Source organism: Gekko japonicus, unplaced genomic scaffold (assembly GCF_001447785.1).
Source record: "Gekko japonicus isolate JY-2015 unplaced genomic scaffold, Gekko_japonicus_V1.1 scaffold1595, whole genome shotgun sequence".
NCBI classification, from domain to species: domain Eukaryota; kingdom Metazoa; phylum Chordata; class Lepidosauria; order Squamata; family Gekkonidae; genus Gekko; species Gekko japonicus.
In genome coordinates this window covers 268,467-292,578 of record NW_015165866.1, presented here as the reverse complement: position 1 = coordinate 292,578, position 24,112 = coordinate 268,467, and the positions used below count along the sequence as shown (strand labels likewise).

Sequence of the window (24,112 nt, the reverse complement as noted above, 5' to 3'; positions counted from 1 at the left end):
CCCTTCTCCGGGAGGGCAGATCCGCATGGCCCCCCCCCCAATAGCTAGCAATCCAAAACAGTCCAGTGGAGCCCGAGCAGTGGGTGTTGCCTTCTGACTCACTTCCAGTGATGTCAGGGGGTGTGGCATATGCAAATGAGTTATGCTAATGAGCTCCTGCACCTCCCTTTCTACGAAATGACCCCTGTATCTATCTATCTATCTATCTATCTATCTATCTATCTATCCATCCATCCATCCATCCATCCATCTATCATCTATCTATCATCTATCTATCTCTAGGAAAACAAACAGTATAAAGAAAATACAGAAAAGGAAAAATAATTATATATCATAAACAAAAAACAAGAGATAAAAATATTTTTCCCCAACATTCCCTTCATTACATTGAAGGGTTTTTGGAACACTGTCTATAAGGTACAATAAAATTATTTCTGTTGGGATACATTTATAATCCACAGTTTATATTTCACAATTCGTAACTAATCTGTTTCTCAAATAAATTATTAGTTTCACCATTGCTGCATACACAGTACTGCCTACTTTTGCCATCACTTTTGCCATTACTGCACAATGCAGTCTTGACGCACTACAACAATTGTTTGCAACTGGATTCTCCTGTGTGGAAAGGGCTGTGGTTCAGCGGTCGAGCATCTGCCTGACATGCAGAAGGTCCCAGGTTCACCCCACGACATCTCCAGTTACGAGGACCAGGCAATAGGGGATGTGAAGGACTTCTTCCCAAGACCCTGGAGAGCCACTGCCAGTCTGAGTAGACAAGACTGACCTGGATGGACTGCTAGCCTGATTCAGTGGGCGATTCTGCATCTCGCATTCGCTCTGAATTTTCTCAACTGGGAGGAAAAGGTGCAGCTCAAAACCACATTCAGATACCTCGGGGCGATGCCGTACTGACTGCAAAGTCACCCCTGAACGGCCATAAATCTATGCGGAAGGTACCGTAAAGCTCGATGATCAAAGAAAGCGAAAGTGCATTCAGTGTAGAGGGCACCAAAAAAACCCAATGATCAAAGAAAGTGAAAGCGGCATGCATTGTAAAGGGTACCATAAAACCCTATGCTCAAAGAAAGTGAAAGCAGCACACAATGCAGAGGGGGATTTCTGTTCCAACTTGGTTTTCGTAAAACAACAGAGGGAAAAGCCAGTGCAGAGGGAAAAGCCAGTGCAGAGGGAAAAGCCAGTAGAAGGCAGCCTCTGTGTCTTCATCATCCAATGTGTGTGAGAGCAGCCAAAGACAACATTCAGGGGGCTTTAGCTTACTGACCTGTGAATGCTCCTCCGACCAAAGCAATCCCGATTGAACACCCAAGAGCTGCCGCCTGCATTCCAGCCGATATTCTAAAATAGGGTGAAATAAAACAACGCGTATATCTTTCACAGACACGCTCATTTGCACATACAACAGAAGAGGTCAATATGGTAACTACATGAAACTGTACATGTAAATTTTCATGCAAAATACAACAAAATATCCTTCAGTTTAAAACAAAATAGGCCCTGCGAAACAATATGGCTTTCCAAATCTGTGAGCGTCCCAGCTCAACGCTATGATCTCTGACTGTCCCAACACACAACTATGATGGGTCCACTTGATGTCAATGCGATGTGGTTCATCCCTGGTCTTCATGACCTCACTGACTGCCCCCTTTCCTTGAGCACTCACAGGAAGAAGGAGAGCCAGGGCTATTTTGGGGCAGGAACGCACAGGAACGGAGTTCCGGCTGGCTCCCAAGTTGGCCACGCCCAGCAGGGACTCATTAGCATAATAGGCCACACCCAACAGCAGGAACTCATTAGGATTGGCTACATTAGGGGTGTGTGGCCTAACATGCAAAGGAGTTCCCGCTACAAAAAAGGCCCTGGGTTTTGACAACAAACAAGGTAAACAGAATAAGAAGGGAAAGGTGGGTGTGGCTGAATGATCACTCTTCTGGTAACAGGGTGTGTGTGGCCTAATATGCTAATGAGCTGTGCTGTCAGGGGTGTGGCCTAATATGCTAATGGGTTTCTGCTGTTGGGTGTGGCCTGTTATACTAATGAGTTCCTGCTGGGCTTTTTCTACAAAAAAAGACCTACAATTCCAACTCTGAGGAGACCTACAATTCCAACTCTGTAATTTCCCACGGAAGAGCCTGGGAAGAGAAGGTCAAGGGGAAGCATCGAGCCTTCCTTGCTTCTGTGGTGATCTGGACAAACCAATGGCCATCGAGTTCTCCCTCCAATGCAAGAAGGTCACTGGAACTTTGTTACAAGAATTTGTTTCAGCTCAGTCAGCTAACAGAAGACAGGCGTGATTATTTCCCACTCGGCAGAGAATTCTCAAGAGTAGGGTTACCAGCCTCCGGGGGGGGGGGGCTGGAGATCTCACGCTTTTACAACCGATCTCCGGCTGACAGAGATCGGGTCCCCTGGAGAAAATGGCTGCTTTGAAGGGCGGGCTCTGTGGCATACCTCCCCTCCCCAAACCCCGCCCTCTCCCAAATCCGCCCCCAAAGTCTCCATCTATTTTCCAACCCAAACCTGGCAACCCTACTCAAGAGGAACCATCTTGGCTGTCTGAATAATAGGCAACTGAGCCCTGTCTTACCCCAGGCCATTGGCAGAACCATACAAAATGTCCACAACTCTCCCACCCCGATTGACAACGTTTCATTTGTGCAACATTTTAGTTATGTTACACAGTCAGGGCAACCAACTCTGATGGGTCTTGGGAAGGTTGTGTGAGCTACCACACTCGGCCCAATTGCATCTCTGTCTCTTCCCCAATCTCTTTTCCAGTCTTCAAAGCTTCCCATGTATTGCAGAAGTGCTCCTAATGGGTTTTAATAGGACCCTTGTAGCAGAAGTGCAATGGTAGAAGAAGAGATTAGATTTATACCCCGCCCTTCACTACCCGAAGGAGTCTCAGAGCGGCTTACAATCTCCTTTCCCTTCATCTCCCCACAACAGACACCCTGTGAGGTAGGTGGGGCTGAGAGAGCTCTGAGAGAACTGCCCTTGAGAGAACAGCGCTGAGAGAACTTGTGACTGACCCAAGGTCACACCAGCAGGTGCATGTGGAGGAGTGGGGAATCAACCCCGGTTCTCCCAGATTAGAGTCTGCGCTCCTAACCACTATACCAAACTGGCTATGTTGTGCTAGGGCAGAGGCTGGAGACAGCTCTTGTTGCATCAACAGAATGTCTAAACCAGGTGTCCCCAACATTTTTGAGTGTGCAGGCACCTTTGGACTTCTGACACAGCAAGGTGGACACAGCCACACAATGGCTGCTGCAGAAGGCGGGGGCAGCCACAAAATTGCTGCCGCAGCTTAACTTCAGTCACAGTGAAGATTGTTATGCTGTAGGGGCAGCTGCTGCCATAGCAACGTTCTTAAAAATCCACACAGTCAATCAAATCTCCAATGGCCAATCAGAAGACTTACTGGGCAAAAGCCCCACTTAGCCCCACCCATTTTCTAAAAACTGTTGGTGGGTGCCATGAAGGATGTCTGCAGGTGCCACGGAGCCCACCAGAACCACGTTGGGGACCCCCGGTCTACACTCTTCTTCTCGTGCTGATGTGTGACAGATTTTAGGATTGGACTAAAGAAAGAATGGGCATTCCAATGAACGATGGACGGACAGATGGATAATTTCCGGCAATTGCAGAAACAAACATTACACAACCTGTTAAAATACCCTTTGACCGACAGATTAAAAGCTGTAAACATATTGCACGGCTGGACAAAATATTTTAAAAACTCACTGAGTGTTAACCTGCACAGCAGCAGCAATGATGCTTGCAATTCCCCCCAGAATTCCAGGTAAACCGTGCAGGTTGTGGACGCCGCAGGTGTCCTGAATCCTCAGGAACGAGGCAACAATTGGCTGAAAGGCAGGAAATGAGATTAGCTGTGCAATGGTTTTCACTGTGAGGTAATTAAATAGTTTTTGAAATAGATATATCAAAAAAGATAATGAAGGCTGCAGTTTCTTCTTCCCCCTTATGGGATGTGCCGTTCCAAATCCGGTTTCCTCAAAGAGGAAATGTTTTTAAAAATACATTTTCAGTGGTATCTTACCCATACATTAGCCTGTGTATATAAGATAAAGCTCCTTATATGCCGATTCAGTTCTTGTTTTCACAGCATTCCCCAATGATCTTTTGGGGAACTGTTGTTGGGTTTGTTGATGACATGTTGTGTTGTAATACACCTTACGGACCTAACCTAATAAAATCACTTCATCTAATGTTTAGAGTTAGTGTTGATTTGTTTGCCGGTGGTAAAATAGGAATAGCTGCACACTGGCCAAAAAACAGAACTTCCATGAATGTCTGACTAGTTTAACAATTTGTTCGTTCATTCATTCAAACAACCATACCCACCCTATGAAATGAAGGAACAAATCAACACTAGGCTGTTAACAGGATCTTAGGGCAGGGGCCATGGTTCGGTGGTTGAGCATCTATTTGGCATGCAGAAGGTCCCAGGTTCAATTCGCAGCAACTCCAACTAAAAGGATCAGACAGTAGGTGATGTGAGAGACCTCTGCCTGAGACCCTCGAGAGTTACTGCCAGGCTGTGTAGACAATACTGACTTTGATGGAGAAATGGTCTGATTCAGTTTAAGGCAGCTTCATGTCTTCAATGGTACCCAGGAGATGTCTAGCCCACTTCTTAGCTGTAATGAACTTGATAGATTAAGTTCCAGGTCTAATAAGATGATTCAACATTTGTTCAGGACTCAGAGAGTGTGTTCAGACGCGGCGTTTCAGCCGGCATAAACTGTACCGGTTGGAACCGGTGCAGTTTATGCCGGCTGAAATGCGATCACACTCACCTCCATTTTGTGGATCCCATCGCTGTATGCCCGCTCACACACTGCGGGCATCGCCTTTTTTTTTTAACTCAGTTTGAGCATGCGCATAGGCAGCCATTCACAGAATGTTGATCTTTGTGCATGCTCAAAACACCCCATATTACATTTAAACTTTAAAGGTAAGGACTTGCCTTTAAAGTTTAAAGGCCAAACTGGCTTCCCTGAAGTCCTGGACTACTCCAAAACGCTACACTAAGGGCTTTTTAAAAAAAAACACAAAACAAAAAACGCTCAGGGTGAAGCTTTGCCCAAGCGCACATCGCTTAGTTAAAAAAAAATGGTGGGGGAAAATCGGAAGCCTCAGGCTTCCGAACGGAAGTGGCTAGACACCGGTGGAGATCGATCAGACGGCGGGGTTAAGCGAATGCAACTGTTGCACTCAGGATACCACCACTTGGGGACCTAGTGGCAGAGTGCAACGGTTTAAAGGGCTTTACAACGGTTAGGGAGGGAAGACAGATATTCGCCGTCTGAATGCCAGTAAGTACAACAATTGCAACGGGCACAGATTCCGTTGTAAAGCCCCCGTCTGAACACACCCTAAGTGTGTTCAGATTCTGGCTTACTCAGAAGTGCTACCTTGCTGATCATTAACACCTGCAGAACAGCTTTCATTTCCCCAAGGTTTGACCTTGGGAAACAGAACCAAAGTTAAATCTGTTGGGTTTTGCCACAGCCAGAGTGGCACTGGTTCTGCTGCTGGCCTTGCAAACATGCCCCCTCCCCACACTTCACTTTCTACTGCAGAAATTCTCTTGGAGAATCTGCTGGGCTTGTTGTATGCTTGCCTTACTTTTTCCCCACTGTTGGAAACAATGGAGGATGGAGGCACCCTATTTGGGTGCCCATAGAATTGGACCCCCGGCTCAATCTTTTTGAAATTTGGGGGTTCTTTTGGGGAGAGGTTCCAGCAGCTATGCTGCAGGTTTGGTGCCTCTACCTCAAATCCTCTCCTCTCCAGCCCACTGAATGTACCCTAGGAGATTTGCCGGTGACTATAACGGCCCCATAGGGTATAATGGAGCCAAAAAATTAGGGATTCCTGAATTTTATCCAAATTCCAATACAATATTGATATTGGAATTCAGGTTTTCAAGGCAATACCAAATTTCTGAATCTGAAAAATACCATTTTTTTCCCCTTGCACATCGCTAGTTCCAACCCCAGACAGTATTCTCAGACTTTGGCTGAGATGCTACTTAGAGACCAGAGGGTCCACTACCGTAGTAGTGACCTGCTTTTACTGTAAACAACCAGGCCTCATGAGGTCCAAATGTCCACAACTTGTGCCAAAGATTGAGATAAATCGACTCAGGGTGCAAGTGATTTCAAGTCACCCACAGAGTCAAGTAAACCACCAGATTCATCCACCAGAAGCAGATTGTGACGATGAAATCTTGGATTGTAAGTTGGCTGCTTCAATAGGGTAAATTAGATTTACACTGGATTGGGCCTTTTGAAGTCGCAAAATGCTGTGAAAATAAAAATTATGAAGATAAAGGTCTTGCAAGGGGCACTGTGCTAGTTCATAATAATTGTTTAAAGAAATTGATTGTTAGAGGAGCTGTCATGGGTCAGCCAGGGCTCAGTGAGGATTCATCAGGAGAAGAGGATTTCTCAGGAGAAGAGGAGCCCCGTGTAGCCAGCTCTGAGTCAGTAGAAGCCAGTAAGCAGTTCAGGAGTCACAGCCAACAGCTGATGTAGAGCTACTGACACCCTCCAACCCTGATTCAGCAGGTGAAACTAATGATTGTTCCCAGCCCTCCAGTATCACCAATACCCTTTGAGCACCACAGACAGAGGCTATGAGCAGAACTACAGGGGAGATGACAGAGTGCTTGCCTCCTGGACCAAGATCAGCTGTTTGAGTAGTTGTAGAATTACTCCTGAGAAGCTGGCTGAAAATTTGACTCTTAGGCACATGCTTATAAAAACTAGCCAAGGGAGGCTGTTAGGTGTGGAAGCAAGAAGTTGTTCTACCACTGAGTCTGTGACCATAGCCTTGGAGCCTGCCTTGCTTGTATAACCTGTGGACTGGCTTCTGACTATGGCTTTTGGCTCTGCTAGATTCCTGCTTGTGAATAACCCCTCTACTACTTGACAACCTCATGGACAACCCCTTGGTAATGGCTTGCTTGGCTCTGAACTCTTGTACTGGACTTCTGACTTGGTTTCTCTTGCTTGGACTTTGGCTGCCCCCCAGGAACCCATTCAGGCTCTGCCTGACCTGTGACAGAGGCACAGTTGATGTCAATTGAAGCATAGCCTGAGAAAGATTTCAATGTTCCTGATTTGTTAACAGATGCTGAGCAATCAGAAGGACTATCTCAGTTACCTATCAATAAGAACTTGACTGAGTGCCTGTATAGGCAGTTAATAAATGTCCTGCAAGATTTTGCCCCAGTGTTTACCAACAGGCCTGGAAAAACTAGTTCAGTGGTTCATGACATAGATACAGGGGATGCTCAGCCCATTAAATGCTATTTGTATCCAATCGGAGGCCCACTGTGTGAAATAGTGAGACAAGAGATTGAGAAAATGTTGCAGATGGGAGTTATTGAGCCTTGTACCTCAGAACAGAGCAGTAATCTTGTGATTGTTACTAAAAAGAAACTGAAGATGATCCCCCACAGTACTGTTTGTGTGTGGGCTTTAGGAAGCTGAATAAGCTTTGTATTCACCTAATATGGAGGCAGTGCTGAAAAAACTGGTGCATGCTCAATATATTACTATCTTTGATCTTACTAGTGGATATTGGCAGGTACCATTAACTGAACAAGCTGAAGTGAGAACATCGTTTACATGCTTTATGGGACAGTTTGTTTTAATGTGCTTCTATTCCAGCTAGCAAGGTGTTCCAAAGGTTAATGGATCAAATGCTCCAAGGGGTGGATTGTGCTGTAGCCTATCAAGATGATATAGCTGTGATTAGTTCCAGTTGGGAAGAACATCTGCATCACTTAAGTATTGTACTACAGAAGATTTGAGAGGTGGGTTTGACAATCAAGCCAGCCAAGTGTCAAATTGCAAATTCTTCTGTTGTGTATTTGGGACATCAGATTGGGGGAGGGGAAATTTCACCTCATGCTGCCAAGATTCAGGCAATTATTAATTGGCCTACCCTAGTGACAAAGAAACAGCTCCTTAGTTATTGGGGGGCTTGTGAATTTTATAGAAGGTTTATTCCAAATTACAGCAATTTGGCAGCACCTCGTATTGACTTGTGCAAAAAAATGTACCTGCTAAAATACAGTGAACAGTTGTGTATCAAAGGGCCTTTGAGATTCTTAAAGAAAAGTTTGCTCAGGCCCCAGTTCTTAAACCACCAGACTACTCTCAGCCCTTTGTGGTGAGTACAGATGCCAGTCATTTTGGTTTATGGGTTGTATTGTCACAGAATGATCAAAATGAATCTCTGCATCTTGTAGTTATCTTAGTCATTAGCTACTCCCCAGAGAAAGAAAGTATAATGATATTGAACAAGAGGCTTTGGCTCTTGTCTGGGGACTGGACAAGTTTAAGACCTATCTGAGAGGTACTCATTTCCACCTTGAAACAGACCATAATCCATTTACCTTCATTCATAGAATGAAATATGCCAGTTCTAGAATATTGAGGTAAACTCTGTCCTTGCAAGAATTGTCATTTGATGTCACTCATATAAGAGGAAGGGATAATGCTTTGGCAGATTCCCTTTCCATGTGTTATGATTATTCTGAGTAGAGTTGTGTGTGCCAATTGAGGTATTTATCTGTATTCTGAGGGTTTTTTGCATATTTTAATGTAATCCTATTTTATATGAGTAGTGCTGATATACTCCACCAATATCTATGTGTGCTTTAGAAGTTGTTATGCATGTAAGATGTTTTGATGATATATACATATATATTTTTATTGTTTTGACACAAAGTAGAGGTTTTATTTCTTGTCAATGTGGGGGGATGTAATTAATGTGATAGCTTAAGTTCCATGGTCTAATAAGATGGTTGAAATTTGGTTCAGGACTGTAAGTGGTGTTCAGATTCTGGCTTACTCAGGCCCTGGTCACATGGGAGGTTTTGGCCCGGAAGAGGGACGGATTGGGGGTGCAGCAAATGGGTGCGATCCCACCGCAACATCTGGGAATCGGCGCACACCCGTTCCCGATCCATCCCTTCAGAATGAAAATGCGGTGCAAAAAAGAACCTACTAACTGGTAGGACTTCCCTGAAGCACCGCAGCAAGCACGGCCGTGAGATCGCCGGCGCGCTCATCTGCAGGAGCAATCGAGGCTCCCAGCTGAACTGCGCACGTGCACACATGTGCAGTTCGGCTTTCCTGTCAGTGGCTTTCCCCCGGAATCTGATCGTGCCGGGGAGGAACTGTGCGGCGGCTTAGGGGATCTGTGTGATCCTGCCGCCATGTGTCTCTTTTGGTGCGGCTTTGAAAAGCCGCACTTTGGCCGTACTCCCCCCCCCTCCGTGTGGCAGGGGCCTCAGAAGTGCTTCCTTGCTGATTGTTAAGACCTACATAGCAGCTTCTATTTCCCCAAGATTTGATCTTGGGAAACAGTTTTATAGAGTCTTTATCTGTCCTTCCTAGTTTTTCCCACAGCTGAAACGCAAATTAACTGTTTTGGTTCTAATTGGCTGTGGGGGGTTGTCAAGAGAGACATTGTTTGCCAGAAAATGGCTTCTCAATGCATATAGATTACTCATCTTTTTAGTTTTTCACCTCGGCATGTCTCCAGTTGAGCATGGAGTGACCCCATATTCTGTAGGATGGGTGACTAAAGAATGTCATTCTTGGATGCTTGAGGATGGTGAGTTTTAAAACCTTATTTAGGCAGATTTTAAGATCGCAACAGTAAGGTTTATTTGTTTTATGTCTATTGCATGTATTTATGTCTATTGCATGTATTTAAGTGATTTATGCTGTGCAACACTCCTTAAACTAATAAACTTTATATTTAAGCTGAGTCTTGAGGCATTGGCTTGAATGGGGGGTACACCTCAGAATGTACCCAGAGAGTAGAAAGCAGGCCCATAGCTATAGTGGGGCATTTTGGGGTTCCGCCACTAGGAGTTCAGGTGCAGTAAGCCCCTGCTTGGGAGGGGGGACATTTAAAGGGTTCCCTTTAAATTGTGTTTTTGAAGAAGGGGCTGCCTGCGCCTGAACTCCAAGTGGCGAAACTTGGAGTTCAGAGAAGTCGTGTGGCTGCCCCTCTCTCTCCCTGCCTGCAAGATTTAAAGGGCCCTCCTGCTGATTGGCAGGCCACATGCTCCACTTGGAGTTCAGGGAAGGCATGTGGCTGGCAGCCACCTCTCTCACTCACCTCTTGCAAATTTTCCCTTGTAAAGTAGCATCTCCTTTTTGGTCTTCCTCTTTTCCTAGGACTATTGTTTTTTCCCAGTAATTCTTTCTCCCTACCCAGTTATTTTAGTTTTGGAGTACACCTGAGTCTTGGCTTTCTGTTCAAGAGGAGAATCCTTGCACCAGAGCTGCAGCAGTAGCCAGGGAATAAACTTACAAACCTGCCACTGATTTAAGGTAAGCATGTCTACCAACCAAATCAGTGCTGTATGCAACAAGAAGCCTCTGAATTGAGTTTCACTTAGATTGACATTTCTTAAAACAAAAACTCACAGTCAAGTATTTGAATCCCAGGACTGAGATGATTCCAGCAGTGCTTCCGATCAACATAGCCCCATAGGGCTGGATTTCTAGATCCGCACAAGAACCCACGGCGACTCCTCCTGCTAAGGTAGCATTTTGAATGTGCACCTGGATGGAAATATTGACTGATGAGACTCAGAAGCATGGAGAGACAGCAATGTTCAAACAAGGGCTGCGGTCACACGGAGCATTAGCCACGCTACAGAGATGGAAGATAGGCGGATTTTCTGGGCGCGATCACACCGCAACATCTGGGAAGCGTCAAGCTCCCGTGGCGAACCTGAGGCTTCCCGCCGAAGATGCGGAGTTAAAAACTAGTACCTTCGAGGTACTAGTTTCCGGAAACCACGGGGCAAGGGCTGGCGTCTGATCGCATTTCCGGTGGTGGCATCCGGCACCCGCCCATGTCCCTTCACAAACAGGTTCCCCCTCCACCAAGTCTCCACAAGATGCGCACAAGCACCCAATGGCGCATGCGCACAAAGAGGAAAGCGAAAGTGCCGTTTCGGCTTAAAAAAACACTAAATAACCCCATTTGTCACAGCAGCGGCGCCTAGCCATTGCTGGTGTGATTGCGCTGTGCCGCTTCTTTGCCACGCTGCAGGATCGTCGTGTGATCGCCACCCTCGTTTACTCGCTGGTGCGGAGGGACGGACCCGTGGTGTGCCGCCAGCGCATCTGATCACGTAATCACGGATCAAACTGTGCCGGGGCAATTAGCCACGCCTCCCCTCCCCACGATATCTGGCCCATGTGACCGGGGCCAAGGTTCGGCAAATCCCATCTGATTTTTTAATCAAAATTTCCCAAAACTAGGGATGCTAGTCCCCTCGTGGGAATGAGGGATCACCCGATTTTTCAGGCTCCCCCACATTGCTGTCCAGCTGACTGGTGGGGGAAAGCCCCTCCCCCAACAGTCAGCCATGGCCCCACTCGAAAGGAGCTGGTGCAAGCAAATTCGTGGCTTGCGGGGCAGGTTCATATGGACCAAACTCTTTTCAAACCGGGGGCAGTCTGCTCCTGCCCTGCAAGCCACAAATTAGGCATGGTGCCCACTTTCCCCCCAACCATTTAAAGTGATGTCATCATGTTGGGGACAGCCCTGCTCCCTCCTGGGACACCCTCCAAATCCCCCCACCAGGGAGAAGATGGGACCTGGCAACCCTACCCCAAACTGAATTGTCTAGTTCAAATGTTTGATTTTTTTTTTAACACTGAATAAGTTTATATTTTATTTTTCATGTCTAGCAATTTACATATATAACATAACTGTCATGATCAGGGTTCGCCTTTGGGATGACACCGCCTTCCCCTGTTATGTCATGTTGCACGGGGGAAGCTCCTAAGCCTCAGAAAAGAGAGGGGAAGGGGTTTTGGTCCACCCCTTGTCCTCCTCATCTCAGCAAGACAAAACCCATTGGGGTAGCTAGCTCATCTTCCTCTACGGCCTGTTACAGGGAGTATCCTTTTTGTACCCCTCCCTTTCCTGCCCCTTTAACCCTCTCGCTTGATTTGATTTCTTCAATTTGGACCCCACCTTTCCCCTGCAAGGGGGCTCAGGGCGGGCCATGGCATTTCATTCAACAACATAATGACAGTAAAACATTAGGGTTTAAATAGAACAAACAAATTGAATGAAATTAACATTAAAATATAAAAATTCAAATCGAGTTTTGGTCCACTCAAATAGATGGCAACTAGTCAAGGCAGATTTGTAGTGCCTCCTGCAGTGATGCTCTGTTGGTCTCTGTGAGCAGGGCAAATGGTAAAGAATGCTGTAAGCACTGCAGCAGTGTGACCAGGGAAGTCCGAGATGGTTGACAACCACAGCCTCAACCAAAGGCCTGGCGGAACAGCTCCATTTTAGAGGCCCTGCGGAGTTGTAATAAATCTCGCGGGGCCCTGATTTCAAATGTTGACACAGAACCTGTTAACTTTCCAATAAAGGTTGACAGACAAGAATATCTCTGGGAGAAAGAAATCTCTGTTTTTACAGATGGAGCATGAATAGCACAAGGCAGTGCTGTTTCGCTCCCAATTTTATAGTCTGCCCCTCCCAACACCCACCATATGGAGACACTTGCCTTGAATTGGGTGGGTGTGGCATAGTGTTGCCAGGTCCCCCTAGTCTCTAGAGGGGGGTGGAGGGGTAGGGTTGCCAGCTTCAGGTTGGGAAGCTCCTGGAGTTTTGAGGACAAAGCTTGGGTCGGACATGGACCTCATAGTCCACCCTCCAAAGCAGCCGTTTTCTCCAGGGGGAACTCCAAAAACAACATCCATGATCAAAATAACGAAGGGTCGATAAAGATAAGTTGCAAAAACGTTTACTGACGTATTTCTGTAGTTCTGTAAGGAATATCCTTCTGTCATCACTCACACGCGAACAAATACTGCGCAATGTGAACATTCGTTTTGCAATGTATACTTTATCTGAGCGTGTAGCAATCCCATACTCGGATCGCTTATGTAACTGTGAGACTGGAGCTGTGGAAACACTTGGCCATCTTCTATTACTATGTCATCAGTGGTCGACTCCTAGATCGATTTGGCTCAATCCAGTTCTTACCAAACACCTATTACCTACTGAACTCTGGGTGGTCCCCTATCTTTTGGCAGATACTAATCCTGAAACCACTTATTTTGTTACTAAATTTTTAATGATAGTTTTATCTGTAAAGCGACAAAAATCTGGCTTGACCCAACTGTAAAATAATTTGGTATGCACCTAGTTATTATGATTTAAATGAATATTTAAACGAATTATAGTTTTATTAATGACTTCTGTTTTAACATTTTAGATCTTTTAGATTTGATTACTTCGGCTGTAAACTTTTATTGCAAAGTTCGTATTATGAGGCCAATGTTGTATATTCATCTTTTATCATTGAGCCTAAGACCTTTGGTCATAGAAGCTAATAAACATAAGTAAGTATACTTTATCTGAGTGTGTAGCAATCCCAATTCTTATCAAGTACTACTTATCAACTCTTGCTGGAAACATTCCATGTTGACTAATAAAAGGACCCAAGGTCTTCACAATGTTGTTTTTGGAGTTCCATCTCTTTCTGTGATCTCTCATTTTGGCTTCCACCGTTTTCTCCAGGGGAACAGATCTCTGTAGTCTGAAGATGAGCTGTAATTCCAGGGAATCCCCAAACTCCACCTGGAGGCTGGCATCCCTAATGTGACACGACAACAATATCCTGAACGTCTGACAAATTCTGTTCAGCCCCTGCATGAAGAACATGACTTGATTTTGATGGACAAACATAAATCTTCAGGCCGTTCCTACACCGAGCTACTCCGGTATAAATTCACTGATAGTGACGGGCTTAGCCCAGACTTACTCTGCCAAGGATGGAACCAGGAAGGACTTGCCAGACTTCTGGAGGATGCTTACCATGTCCAGTTTGCCCCTCTTTTCGAGCAGGCTCGAGAGGGCAAAAGCGGTGAGTGTGCACGCCGCCAAAGCGAAGTATGTGTTGATGATTGCTGTTTGCTGGGTTCCTGGTGCTGCGATTGCCGAATTAAAACTGGGCCAGAAAAGCCAAAGAAATAGGGTACCTGTATAAAGACCAAAAAGCACAGTTTATACACACACACAAACACCTTTTTTTAAGGACAGGGATTTTAGTGGTGGAAAGTGACATCAAGCCATAGCTGACTTGTGACAACCCCGTTTTCGAGACGTGAGAAGTTCAGAGGTGGTTTGCCATTGCCTGCCTCTGTGTAGCAACCCTGGGCTTTCCCAGTGGTCTTCCCATCCAAGTACTAATCAGTGCCAACTCTGCTTAGCTTCCAAGATCTGATGAGATCAGGCGAGCTTGAGCTACCCAGGGCAAGACAGAGTTTCAGAGGTAGTTTACCACTGCCTGCCTCTACATAGCAGTCCTGATTTCCTTGGTGGTCTCCCATCCAAGTATTAACCAGGGCCAACCCTGCTTAGCTTCCAAGATGCGATGAGATGAAGCTATCCTGAGCCATGCAGGTCAGGGCAGAGTTGCAGAGGTGGTTTGCCATTGCCTGCCTCTGCATGGCAACCCACTTCCTTGGTGGACTCCCATCCAAGTATTAACCAGGGCCAACCCTGCTTAGCTTCCAAGATGTGATGAGATCAGGCTATCCTGAGCCATCCAGGTCAGGGCAGAGTTGCAGAGGTGGTTTGCCATTGCCTGCCTCTGCATGGCAACCCACTTCCTTGGTGGTCTCCCATCCAAGTACTAACCAGGGCCAACCCTGCTTAGCTCCCAAGATGTGATGAGATCAGGCTATCCTGAGCCATCCAGGTCAGGGCAGAGTTGCAGAGGTGGGTTGCCATTGCCTGCCTCTGCATGGCAACCCACTTCCTTGGTGGTCTCCCATCCAAGTATTAACCAGGGCCAACCCTGCTTAACTTCCAAGATGTGATGAGATCAAGCTATCCTGAGCCATTCAGGTCAGGGCAGAGTTGCAGAGGTGGGTTGCCATTGCCTGCCTCTGCATGGCAACCCACTTCCTTGGTGGTCTACTATCCAAGTACTAACCAGGGTTGACTGCTTAGCATTTGAGATCTATTGATCAGGCAATCCTAGGCCATCCAGGTGAGGAAACAGGGATTTTAGAAGAATAAGGAGAGATTGGATTTATACCCCGCCCTTCACTACCCAAAGGAGTCTCAGAGTGGCTTACAAACTCCTTTCCCTTCCCCTCCCCACAACAGACACCCTGTGAGGTGGGTGGGGCTGAGAGAGCTCTTAACAGAAACTGCTGTTTTTCAAGAACAGGTCTTATCAGAACTATGGCTTGCCCAAGGTCATCCAGCCAGGGGCAAGTGGAGGAGTGGGGAAATCAAACCCGGTTCTCCCAGATTAGAGTCCGTGCACTTAACCACTACACCAAATTGTCTCTCGTTGCTCCTAAAGCTGAGCTGAACAGGGAAGGGGACATTCATTGGTTGTGATCACACGCAGAATTAGCCGCGCCATAGGCACGAATGCTGGGCGGATTTTAAGGGTGCAGTCAAATACCAACATCTGCCAAGAGTCCTGGTCCCATCGGCATCCCGTTTTGCTCTGCTGTAAAAGCGGAGTAAAAAGACACTGGGGAAAGTCCAGTAGCAAACGGGTTTGCTACGGGCCAGGAACAGACTTTCCCCTGTGTGACCAGCGCACTCTCATGGCATTGGGATGGTCTGATCAGGCCATCCCGACTCCATGCTGTTGTTTCCCCCCCCCCATTTTGGTATGCACATCATTGCACACTGCATAGGGAGCACTCGGTGCGGAGATGCGAAGCATCACTCCCTCGTTGAAATGCACCGGAAATACGCGGCCAAAGAAACCCACCCGCCTCACCCACGGTTGTGTCTGATCACACAGTGGTGGGCTGCCCCCACAGTTCCCAGGGACTGTGTGATCACGCAAATGCAGGTCAAATTCCTGCGGAGCAAATAGCCTCGCTCCCCCCCTCCGCAATATCTCACGCGTGCGAATTCTATGCCTCTACTTTTTCAAGGAAGGGTCAAAGAGCCACAAACATTGTTTTTAGTGAATTTCCAGAATTATGCAATCCACTTGTAAAATCCACCTCTTTATGGCTCAGCAAGGCGGCTGGGAAAATAACACGGACAATCCAGCTTCATTTCCCTGGACGTGTGCCATCTTCACATGATGTATTATGTAATCCCTGATAAGAATGTACACAGTCGGGTCATTTTCTTCTTTGCTCACTTGAATGCTTGTTTTGAACACTGAAAGCATCCTATAAACGCTGCCTATCCATTTGTATCTTGCCCTTTCTCCAGGGAGCTCAAAGTGACAATACAATGGATCCTCCCTCCTGCGTTGTATCATCACAATAATCCTGTGAGGTAGGCAAGGTTGAAGAGCGTAATTGGCCCGAGACCCCCCAATGAGGATCACGACTTTTTCATGGCTGCCTCTAACCCTTACACTATACTAGCTCTTTAATACCGACAGGAGTCATTGTTGTTGTAGTAGTAGTTATCCAAACCACTTCCTTGCTATTCCTGCACACCTTAGAGCAGAGGTGGCCAAACTGTGACTCGGAAGCCGCATGCAGCTCTTTTATACATATTGTGTGGCTCCTGGCAGGGCGCCTGGGGAAGCGAAGTATCATTAGCAAACAAATATCACTGGACAAATAAAAATCATCATCAATATCTGCTTTTACTGCTTTTGTTATTATTTTTTGCAGTCTCATCTAATGTTAATAAAAAGCAAATTTGCATATTTCCCAGTAAAGACGTTTGTAACATTTGTCCATGTCTTGTGGCTCTCAAACATCTGACGTTTATTCTGTGTGGCTCTTACGTTGAGCAAGTTTGGCCACCCCTGCCTTAGAGTCATACCACAAGACCACATCCCTTGGAATCTTCCACTTCATTTGCAAAGGGGAAGCTGAAATAACTGTTGTGACAAATATAAAAGCTGGGCGGGTAGTCGTAAAATTTTACAGGCCCCTTTAAACTTTAAAAGTGGACTCGCTTCTGTTTATCTTCAAGAGGTTATCAACACATGAAAGGATGACAAGCCAGAAACTGACTTACTGAGGGTTACTGAGGGCTCTCACACAGAAGCAGGGCTATTTTGGGGCAGGAACGCACAGGAATGGAGTTCCGGCTGGCTCCCAAGTTGGCCACACCCAGCAGGAACTCATTAGCATAATAGGCCACACCCAACAGCAGAAACTCATTAGGACTGGCGTGTGTGGCCTAACATGTAAAGTAGTCCCTGCTACAAAAAAAGGCCCTGGGTTTTGACAACAAACAAAGTAAACAGAATAAGAAGCAAAAGGTGGATGTGGCTGGATGGCCACACTTCTGGCAACAGGGGGCTGTGACCTATTATGCTAATGAGCTGTGGTGTCAGGGTGTGGCCTATTATGCTAATGAGTTCCTGCTGGGCTTTTTCTACAAAAAAGCCCTGCACAGAAGACATAAAAATCACGTTTCAGTAGATCCCCCCCCCCAAAAAAATGCTAACAGCAAGTGCATGATGCCTCGCTTTTCCTTGGGGCTGTGCGGGGAATGGAGAGGGAGTTTCGCCCTTCCACCTCCACTCAGTTTTGCCTTTGAAAAGTGTGATCTTCATCTAGGGTTGTCAACTTCCAGACAAGGCCTGGTGATCTCCCAGAATTACAACTGATCTCCATATGTCAGAGATGAGTTTCCCTGGAGGAAAGGACTGCTTTGGAGGTAGGGCTCTATGGCATTATATCCTGCTGAGAACCCACTCCTCACCAAACCTCCCTCCTCCCAGCCTCTACCCCACAAACCCCAGGAACTTCCCAATTCATGATTGGCAATCCTAACTGAGGTCCCCCCCAAAAAACCCTCCCATCTCTGGGCTCCACCTCCCAAACAATCTCCAGAAACTTCCCAACCTGTAACTGGCAATCCATCTCTTGTGTTCCAGCTCAGAGACACCATGTATTCCATTCTCATTTTTTTGTTTTGTTTAGGCCACCATAAAGTCAATGTTAGGCCTGTTGAGGTCAGGCCCGTAGCTACAGTGGGGCAGCTCGGGGCCTGGCCCCCCGACTTACTGCCATGCCCCCCAACTTCCCATCCAGCCCAGCCCCCGACTTCCAATTTCTTATTTTATTTGTGGTGTTCCCTTGGGGGGGTGCAGGGTGCCCCCCGACTTATTTAAAGCCCCCCCCCGAATTTAAAAATCCTGGCTACAGGCCTGGTTGAGGTGCCGTCAACAGCGGTTAAAGCCCACCCTTAAATCTCTTCCATAAGAATCAATGGGGCTTTAAAATGCTCAACTGACTGCATTGAGCCACAACAGTCGTCCAACAGAGGCCTAATTCTTTCCTCTGACATAATTCGTTCAAACCTTTGGCCATGCAGAAAAAGACATAGCATGGCTCAATATGACACTGCTTATGAGCCAGTTTGGTGTAGTGGTTAAATGCACAGAGCTAGTTTTGTGTGGTGGTTAAGTGCGCAGACTCTAATCTGGGAGAACCGGGTTTGATTCCCCCCTCCTCCACTTGCACCTGGCTGGATGACCTTGGGCAAGCCGTAGCTCTGATAAGAGCTGTTCTTGAAAAAGAGCAGTTTCTGTCAAGAGCTCTCTCAGCCCCGCCTACCTCAGTCACAGGGTGTCTGTTGTCGGGAGTTTGTAAGCCACTCTGAGACTCTTTTGGGTAGTGAAGGGCGGGGTATAAATCCAATCTCTTCTTCTTCTTCTCTTCTTATGAAAAGACCGCTTTTGTGGGCCATTCATATGGAAAGCCAGCGTGGTGTAGTGGTTAAAGTGCTGGACTCGGATCTGGGGAATCCAGGTTCAAATCCACACTCCCCCAATGGATGCTTACTGGGTGACCATGGGCCCGTCACACATTCTCAGCCTAACCTACCTCACAGGGTGGTTGTGAGGGAAAAAAGGAGGAGAGGACAGGAGGAGGAGGATGTCAGCTGCTTTGAGTCCCTGTCAGGGACAATGGCGGGATATAAATAAATAAATGAACAGAACAGAATCCAGGACCTCGAAATAGACCCGGAACAAACGTTTCACTTACCAATCATAGCAAATATGTCTGAGTAGTAGCTGGAACCTTCGTTTTCATGCCCGTCCTTCAGACCTGGGCGGTACAAGAGTCGGGATGCAGCCAGGCCAAAGTAGGCCCCGAAAGCATGGATGGTCATGGACGCTCCCGTGTCAGCTGCCTGCAACGGGAGACAATTCACGTCGTGAATGGGACAGTCAGTTGTGACCTTCTGTGTGGAGCACGCAAGGTGAAGGTTGCTAAGTTTATGACAATGGAGGAGCCAACTCAGCTCGGGACCAAAGAGCTCGCAGATCAGGAACAGCTAGATCAGATTGTACGGGTCTCTCTCAAGGGTAAAAAAGGTAAAAGTAAAGGTTTCCCTTGCTCGAAAACCAGTCATCTCCGTTTCCAACCCGAAGAGCCAGCGCTGTCCGAAGACGTTTCCGTGGTCATGTGGCCGGCATGACTAGATGCCGAGGGGCACGGAACGCTGTTACCTTCCCACCGAAGTGGTACCTTTTAATCTACTTGCAGTTTCTTGCTTTCGAACTGCTCGGTTGGCAGGAGCTGGAACCGGAGACGGGAGCTCACTCCGTCACGCGGCACACTCGGGTCTCGAACTGCTGAACTACTGACCTTCCACAGCCTGCAGTTCAGCGTCTTAACCACTTGAGCCACCGCAGCTCCCTCTCAAGGGTACCGTCTTCCAAAACCAGATGATGGCATAGCAGCATCTGTGTTGACTGTCTTTCCTTGGAGGACACCTACAGTTCCATGTTTCCCTGGCCCACAGCCACGCGTACAGCCTTTTTACAGAATATGTCGTGAAGACGTCTACCCTGTTGTGGTGGTGGAAAGGGCCCTCCGGTCACTGTTGACTTATGGCAACCCCGTAGGGTTTGGAAGGCAAGAGACCTTCAGAGGTGGTTGGCTATTGCCTACCTCTGAGTAGTGACCCTGGACGTCCTTGATGGTCTCCCTTACAAGTAGTGACCAGGGCCGACCCTGCCAAACTTCCAAGATCTGCTGAGATTGGGCTAGCCTGGGCCATTCAGGTCAGGGCAGAGATGAGCAGAGGTGGCTTGCCATTGCTTGTCTCTGGGTACGTTCAGATGGGGCGTTTCAGCCGGTTCCAACCGGTACAGTTTATGCCGGCTGAAACGCGATCACACTTACCTCCTGTCTGCGGAGCCCATCACTGTATGCCCGTTCACATGCAGCGGGCGTCGGTGGTTTTTTTTTAACAACCTCAGTTTGAGCATGCGCATAGGCAGCCATCCACAGAATGGCGACCTTTGCGCATGCGCAAAAAACCCATCTTACATTTAAACTTTAAAGGTAAAGACTTACCTTTAAAGTTTAAAGACCAAACTGGCCTCCCTGAAGTCCCGGACTCCTTCGAAACGTTAAACTAAGGACCTTTTCTCTTTTTTTTAAACAAACGCCAGGGCGAAGCTTCGCCCAAGCGCATATCGCCGACCTTTAAAAAAAAAAAAGTGGGTGAAAATCGGAAGCCTGAGGCTTCCGAACGGAAGTGGCTCTGCAACGGTGGAGAGCGATCAGACGGGGTTAAAGCGATTACAACCGTTGCACTCAGGATACCACCGCTTGGGGACCTAGTGGCAGAATACAACGGTGTAAAGCTCTTTGCAACCGTTAGGGACGGAAGGCAGATTTTTGCCGTGTGAACGCCGGTAAGTACACCGATTCCAACTGGCACCTATTCCATTGCTGTCTGAACGCTCTGTGTAACAAACCGGACTTCCCATGCTCTGTGTAACAAACCGGACTTTCTTGGTGGTCTCCCATCCAAGGACTAACCAGGGCTGACCCTGCTTAGCTTCCAAGATCTGAGAAGATTGGGCTAGCCTGGGCCATGCAGGACAGGACAAGAGAAGAGCAGAGGAGGTTTGCCATTGCCTGTCTCTGCACAGCAACCCCGGACGTCCTTGGTGGTCTCCCATCCACGTACTAACCGAGCCGACCCTGCTTAGCTTCCAAGATCTGACATGTTTGGCCTAGCCTGGGCCTCCCAGTTCAGTACTTCCACCTGTTACAGTCGGAGACGTTAACATGCAAGACTGAACGTTTAAGACGGCTTTTCCTATTGAATCTGTGAGTTCATAAAGGAGGTGTGTATTGTTATAGTCTGCTTAAGTGGGTTGTTCTTGTGATCTTTCTTTTTAACTGATGCGCTTTGTTCTAATTTTATTGAAAGCCGCCTTGGGGTACATGTAGGGGGAAAGTGGAGTACAACTACTACAAAGAAACCAATCCTAAGGGGAATAAATGAATGCATATGGAGCGGTGAGTCCGTGAGTCAGTTTGGTGTAGTGGTTAAGTGTGCGGAAGCCAATGGTGGATCAGGCCAAAGGCCCATCCAGTCCAATACTCTGTCACACAGTGGCCAGAAATATCAGGTGATATCAGAAGGTCCAGCAGTGGGGCCAGGACACTAGGAGCCCTCCAACTGTTGACCCCCCCCCAACACCAAGAATACAGAGCATCACTTGCCCCGGAGTCCCTATCTATACCTTGTGCCTAATAGCCACTGATGGACCTCTGCTCCATATGCTTATCTAATTCCCTCTTGAAGCCGTCCATGCTTGTAGCTGCCACCACCTCCTGTGGCAGTGAGTTCCATGTGTTAATCACTCTTTGGGTGAAGAAGGACTTCCTTTTATCTGTTCTAACCCGACCGCTCAGCAATTTCATGGAGTGCCCACGAGTTCTTGTATTGTGAGAAAGGGAGAAAAGTACCTCTTTCTCGACCTGCTGTATCCCATGCATAATCTTATAAACCTCAATCATGTCACCCCTCGGCCGTCGTTTCTCCAAGCTAAAGAGCCCCAAGCGCCTTAACCTTTCTTCATAGGGAAAGTGTTCCAGCCCTTTTATCATTCGAGTTGCCCTTTTCTGCACCATAGATATGATGCCATAGAGGCGAGCCCACCTTCCAAAGCAGCCATTTTCTCCAGGTGGACTGATCTCTGTCACCTGGACATTAGTTCTAATCCTAGAAGATCTCCGGGCACCATCTGGAGGTTGGCATTTTTGGGTGCAGAGCTTGATGCAATAGTCCCATCCTCCCCCAACATCGGAAAGGGCCTTGAAGATTTGGCCATTAACCACCCAATATAATTATTAATTTATATAGTGGATTTATTAATGAAGAGAAGAGATTGGATTTATACCCCGCCCTTCACTTGGAGTCTCAGAGCGGCTTACAAACTCCTTTCCCTCCCCCTCCCCACAACAGACACCCTGTGAGTTGGGTGGGGCTGAGAGAGCTCTGACACAAACTGCTCTTTTTCAAGGACAGCTGTGCCAGAGCTTGTGACTGACCCAAGGTCACATCAGCAGGTGCAAGTGGAGGAGTGGGGAATCAAACCCGGTTCTCCCAGATTAGAGTCCGCGCACTTCACCACTACACCAAACTGGCTCTCGATCCCTGGTATTGCAGGGCTCTGGGCGCTGTACAGTATCCATAAAACACAATCAGATAAAGTCGTTAAAACATTAAACACATATTCAAAGAGAAGAGATGGTGAATACTAATTAATCCGATGTCAGACTCCCAGCTACTTCATGGGCGGTGGGAGGTGGCCCAAACGAAGGTAAACAACAGGAGGAATGAGATGTGATATAATTATCTGTCCCGGTCTACACAAAGATTTTTGGCAGAAGCTCTGAACCGAATACCTATCATGGGAGAGCCTGATAAAATCCATTACTCTCTTGCTAATAGCAGCAAATTCCTGTCTTGCGTGGGTAGATCTCCGTGTGTTGGCAGCACAGATGGTGATGATGTGTTACAGAAATGTGGTGAAATGTTGCAGAAGTGATCTCAGGTCATGGGGGACTCTGGGCGGAAAGGAGGCATAGAAATGTTTTAAATAAATTCAGGTGGGTCACTGTGTTGGACGGAGGCAACAGAACATGCACACGGAAGCTTGTACCCAGGATCAAACTTTGTTGGTCCTAAAAGTGCCACTGGACTCCAACTTTGTTTGGCATGGAGAGCCAGTTTGGTGTAGTGCTTAAGTGCGCGGACTCTAATCTGGGAGAACCGGGTTTGATTCCCCCACTCCTCCACTTGCGCCTGGCTGGATGGCCTTGGGCAAGCCACAGTTCTGATAAGAGCTGTTCTTGAAAAAGAGCAGTTTCTGTCAAGAGCTCTCTCAGCCCCACCAACCTCACAGGGTGTCTGTTGTAGAGAAAGGGAAGGGAAAGTAGGGGTCATTTAGTAGAAAAAGAGGTGCAGGAGCTCATTAGCATAACTCATTAGCATAACTTATTTGCATAGGCCACACCCCCTGACATCACCGGAAGTGTGTCAGAAGTCAACACCCACTGCTCAGGCTCCACTAGACTGTTTTGGATTGCTAGCTGTGGGGGGACACACAGATCTGCCCTCATGGAGGAGGGAGAGCTTGTACCTGAATAAGCGTACGAAATGAGCCCGCTCACGGGGAGGGCGGGGTAAAAATATCAACGATAAATAAATAAATAAACCTTGGCCTTAAAGACGCCACTGTACTGTTTTGGATTGCTAGCTGGGGGGAGGGAACGCACAGATCTAGGAAGGAAGGAAGGAAGGAAGGAAGGAAGGAAGGAAGGAAGGAAGGAAGGAAGGCTCTGAGACTCCTTTGGGTAGTGAAGGGCGGGGCATAAATTCAATCTCCTCTTCTTCTAATCTGGGAGAACCGGGTTTGATTCCCCACTCCTCCACTTGCACCTGGCTGGAGGACCTTGGGCAAGCCACAGTTCTGTCCTTGAAAAAGAGCAGTTTCTAGGTTGGTAAGATTAAGCCTGGGGCGGCGGAGAGGTGACAAACAGAACTTTTTCTCCCTCTCCCCAAATATTAGAACTGGAGGGCATCCAGTGAAGCTGATGGGCAGGAGGTTCAGGACGGACCAAAGGAAATACTGCTTGACACAGAACTTCCCGCCAGTTAGGAAGCAGGAGACGGACCCGGCCGGGCTTCTGGGCAACTATTTAACCCCGCCGGCGTGCTGGTCATCATCATAAATGAAGAATTCAGTGGGTTTCATATTACATGGGACTAGGCTAAA

The 24,112-nt window shown here is 47.3% G+C and overlaps 1 protein-coding gene across 1 annotated transcript in view; it reads right to left on the bottom strand.

Annotated features, from left to right (window-relative positions):
• RHAG (Rh-associated glycoprotein) overlaps positions 1–24,112 on the bottom strand; it is a 41,704-nt gene that overhangs the window by 4,082 nt on the left and 13,510 nt on the right. Inside the window, exons 4-8 of the mRNA XM_015411244.1 lie at positions 19,068–19,215; positions 13,939–14,102; positions 10,509–10,646; positions 3,769–3,890; positions 1,286–1,359 (exon numbers count right to left, since the gene is read on the bottom strand). Of these exons, the coding sequence (XP_015266730.1) occupies positions 1,286–1,359; positions 3,769–3,890; positions 10,509–10,646; positions 13,939–14,102; positions 19,068–19,215 (646 nt within the window). The remainder of the gene's footprint in view (positions 1–1,285; positions 1,360–3,768; positions 3,891–10,508; positions 10,647–13,938; positions 14,103–19,067; positions 19,216–24,112) is intronic.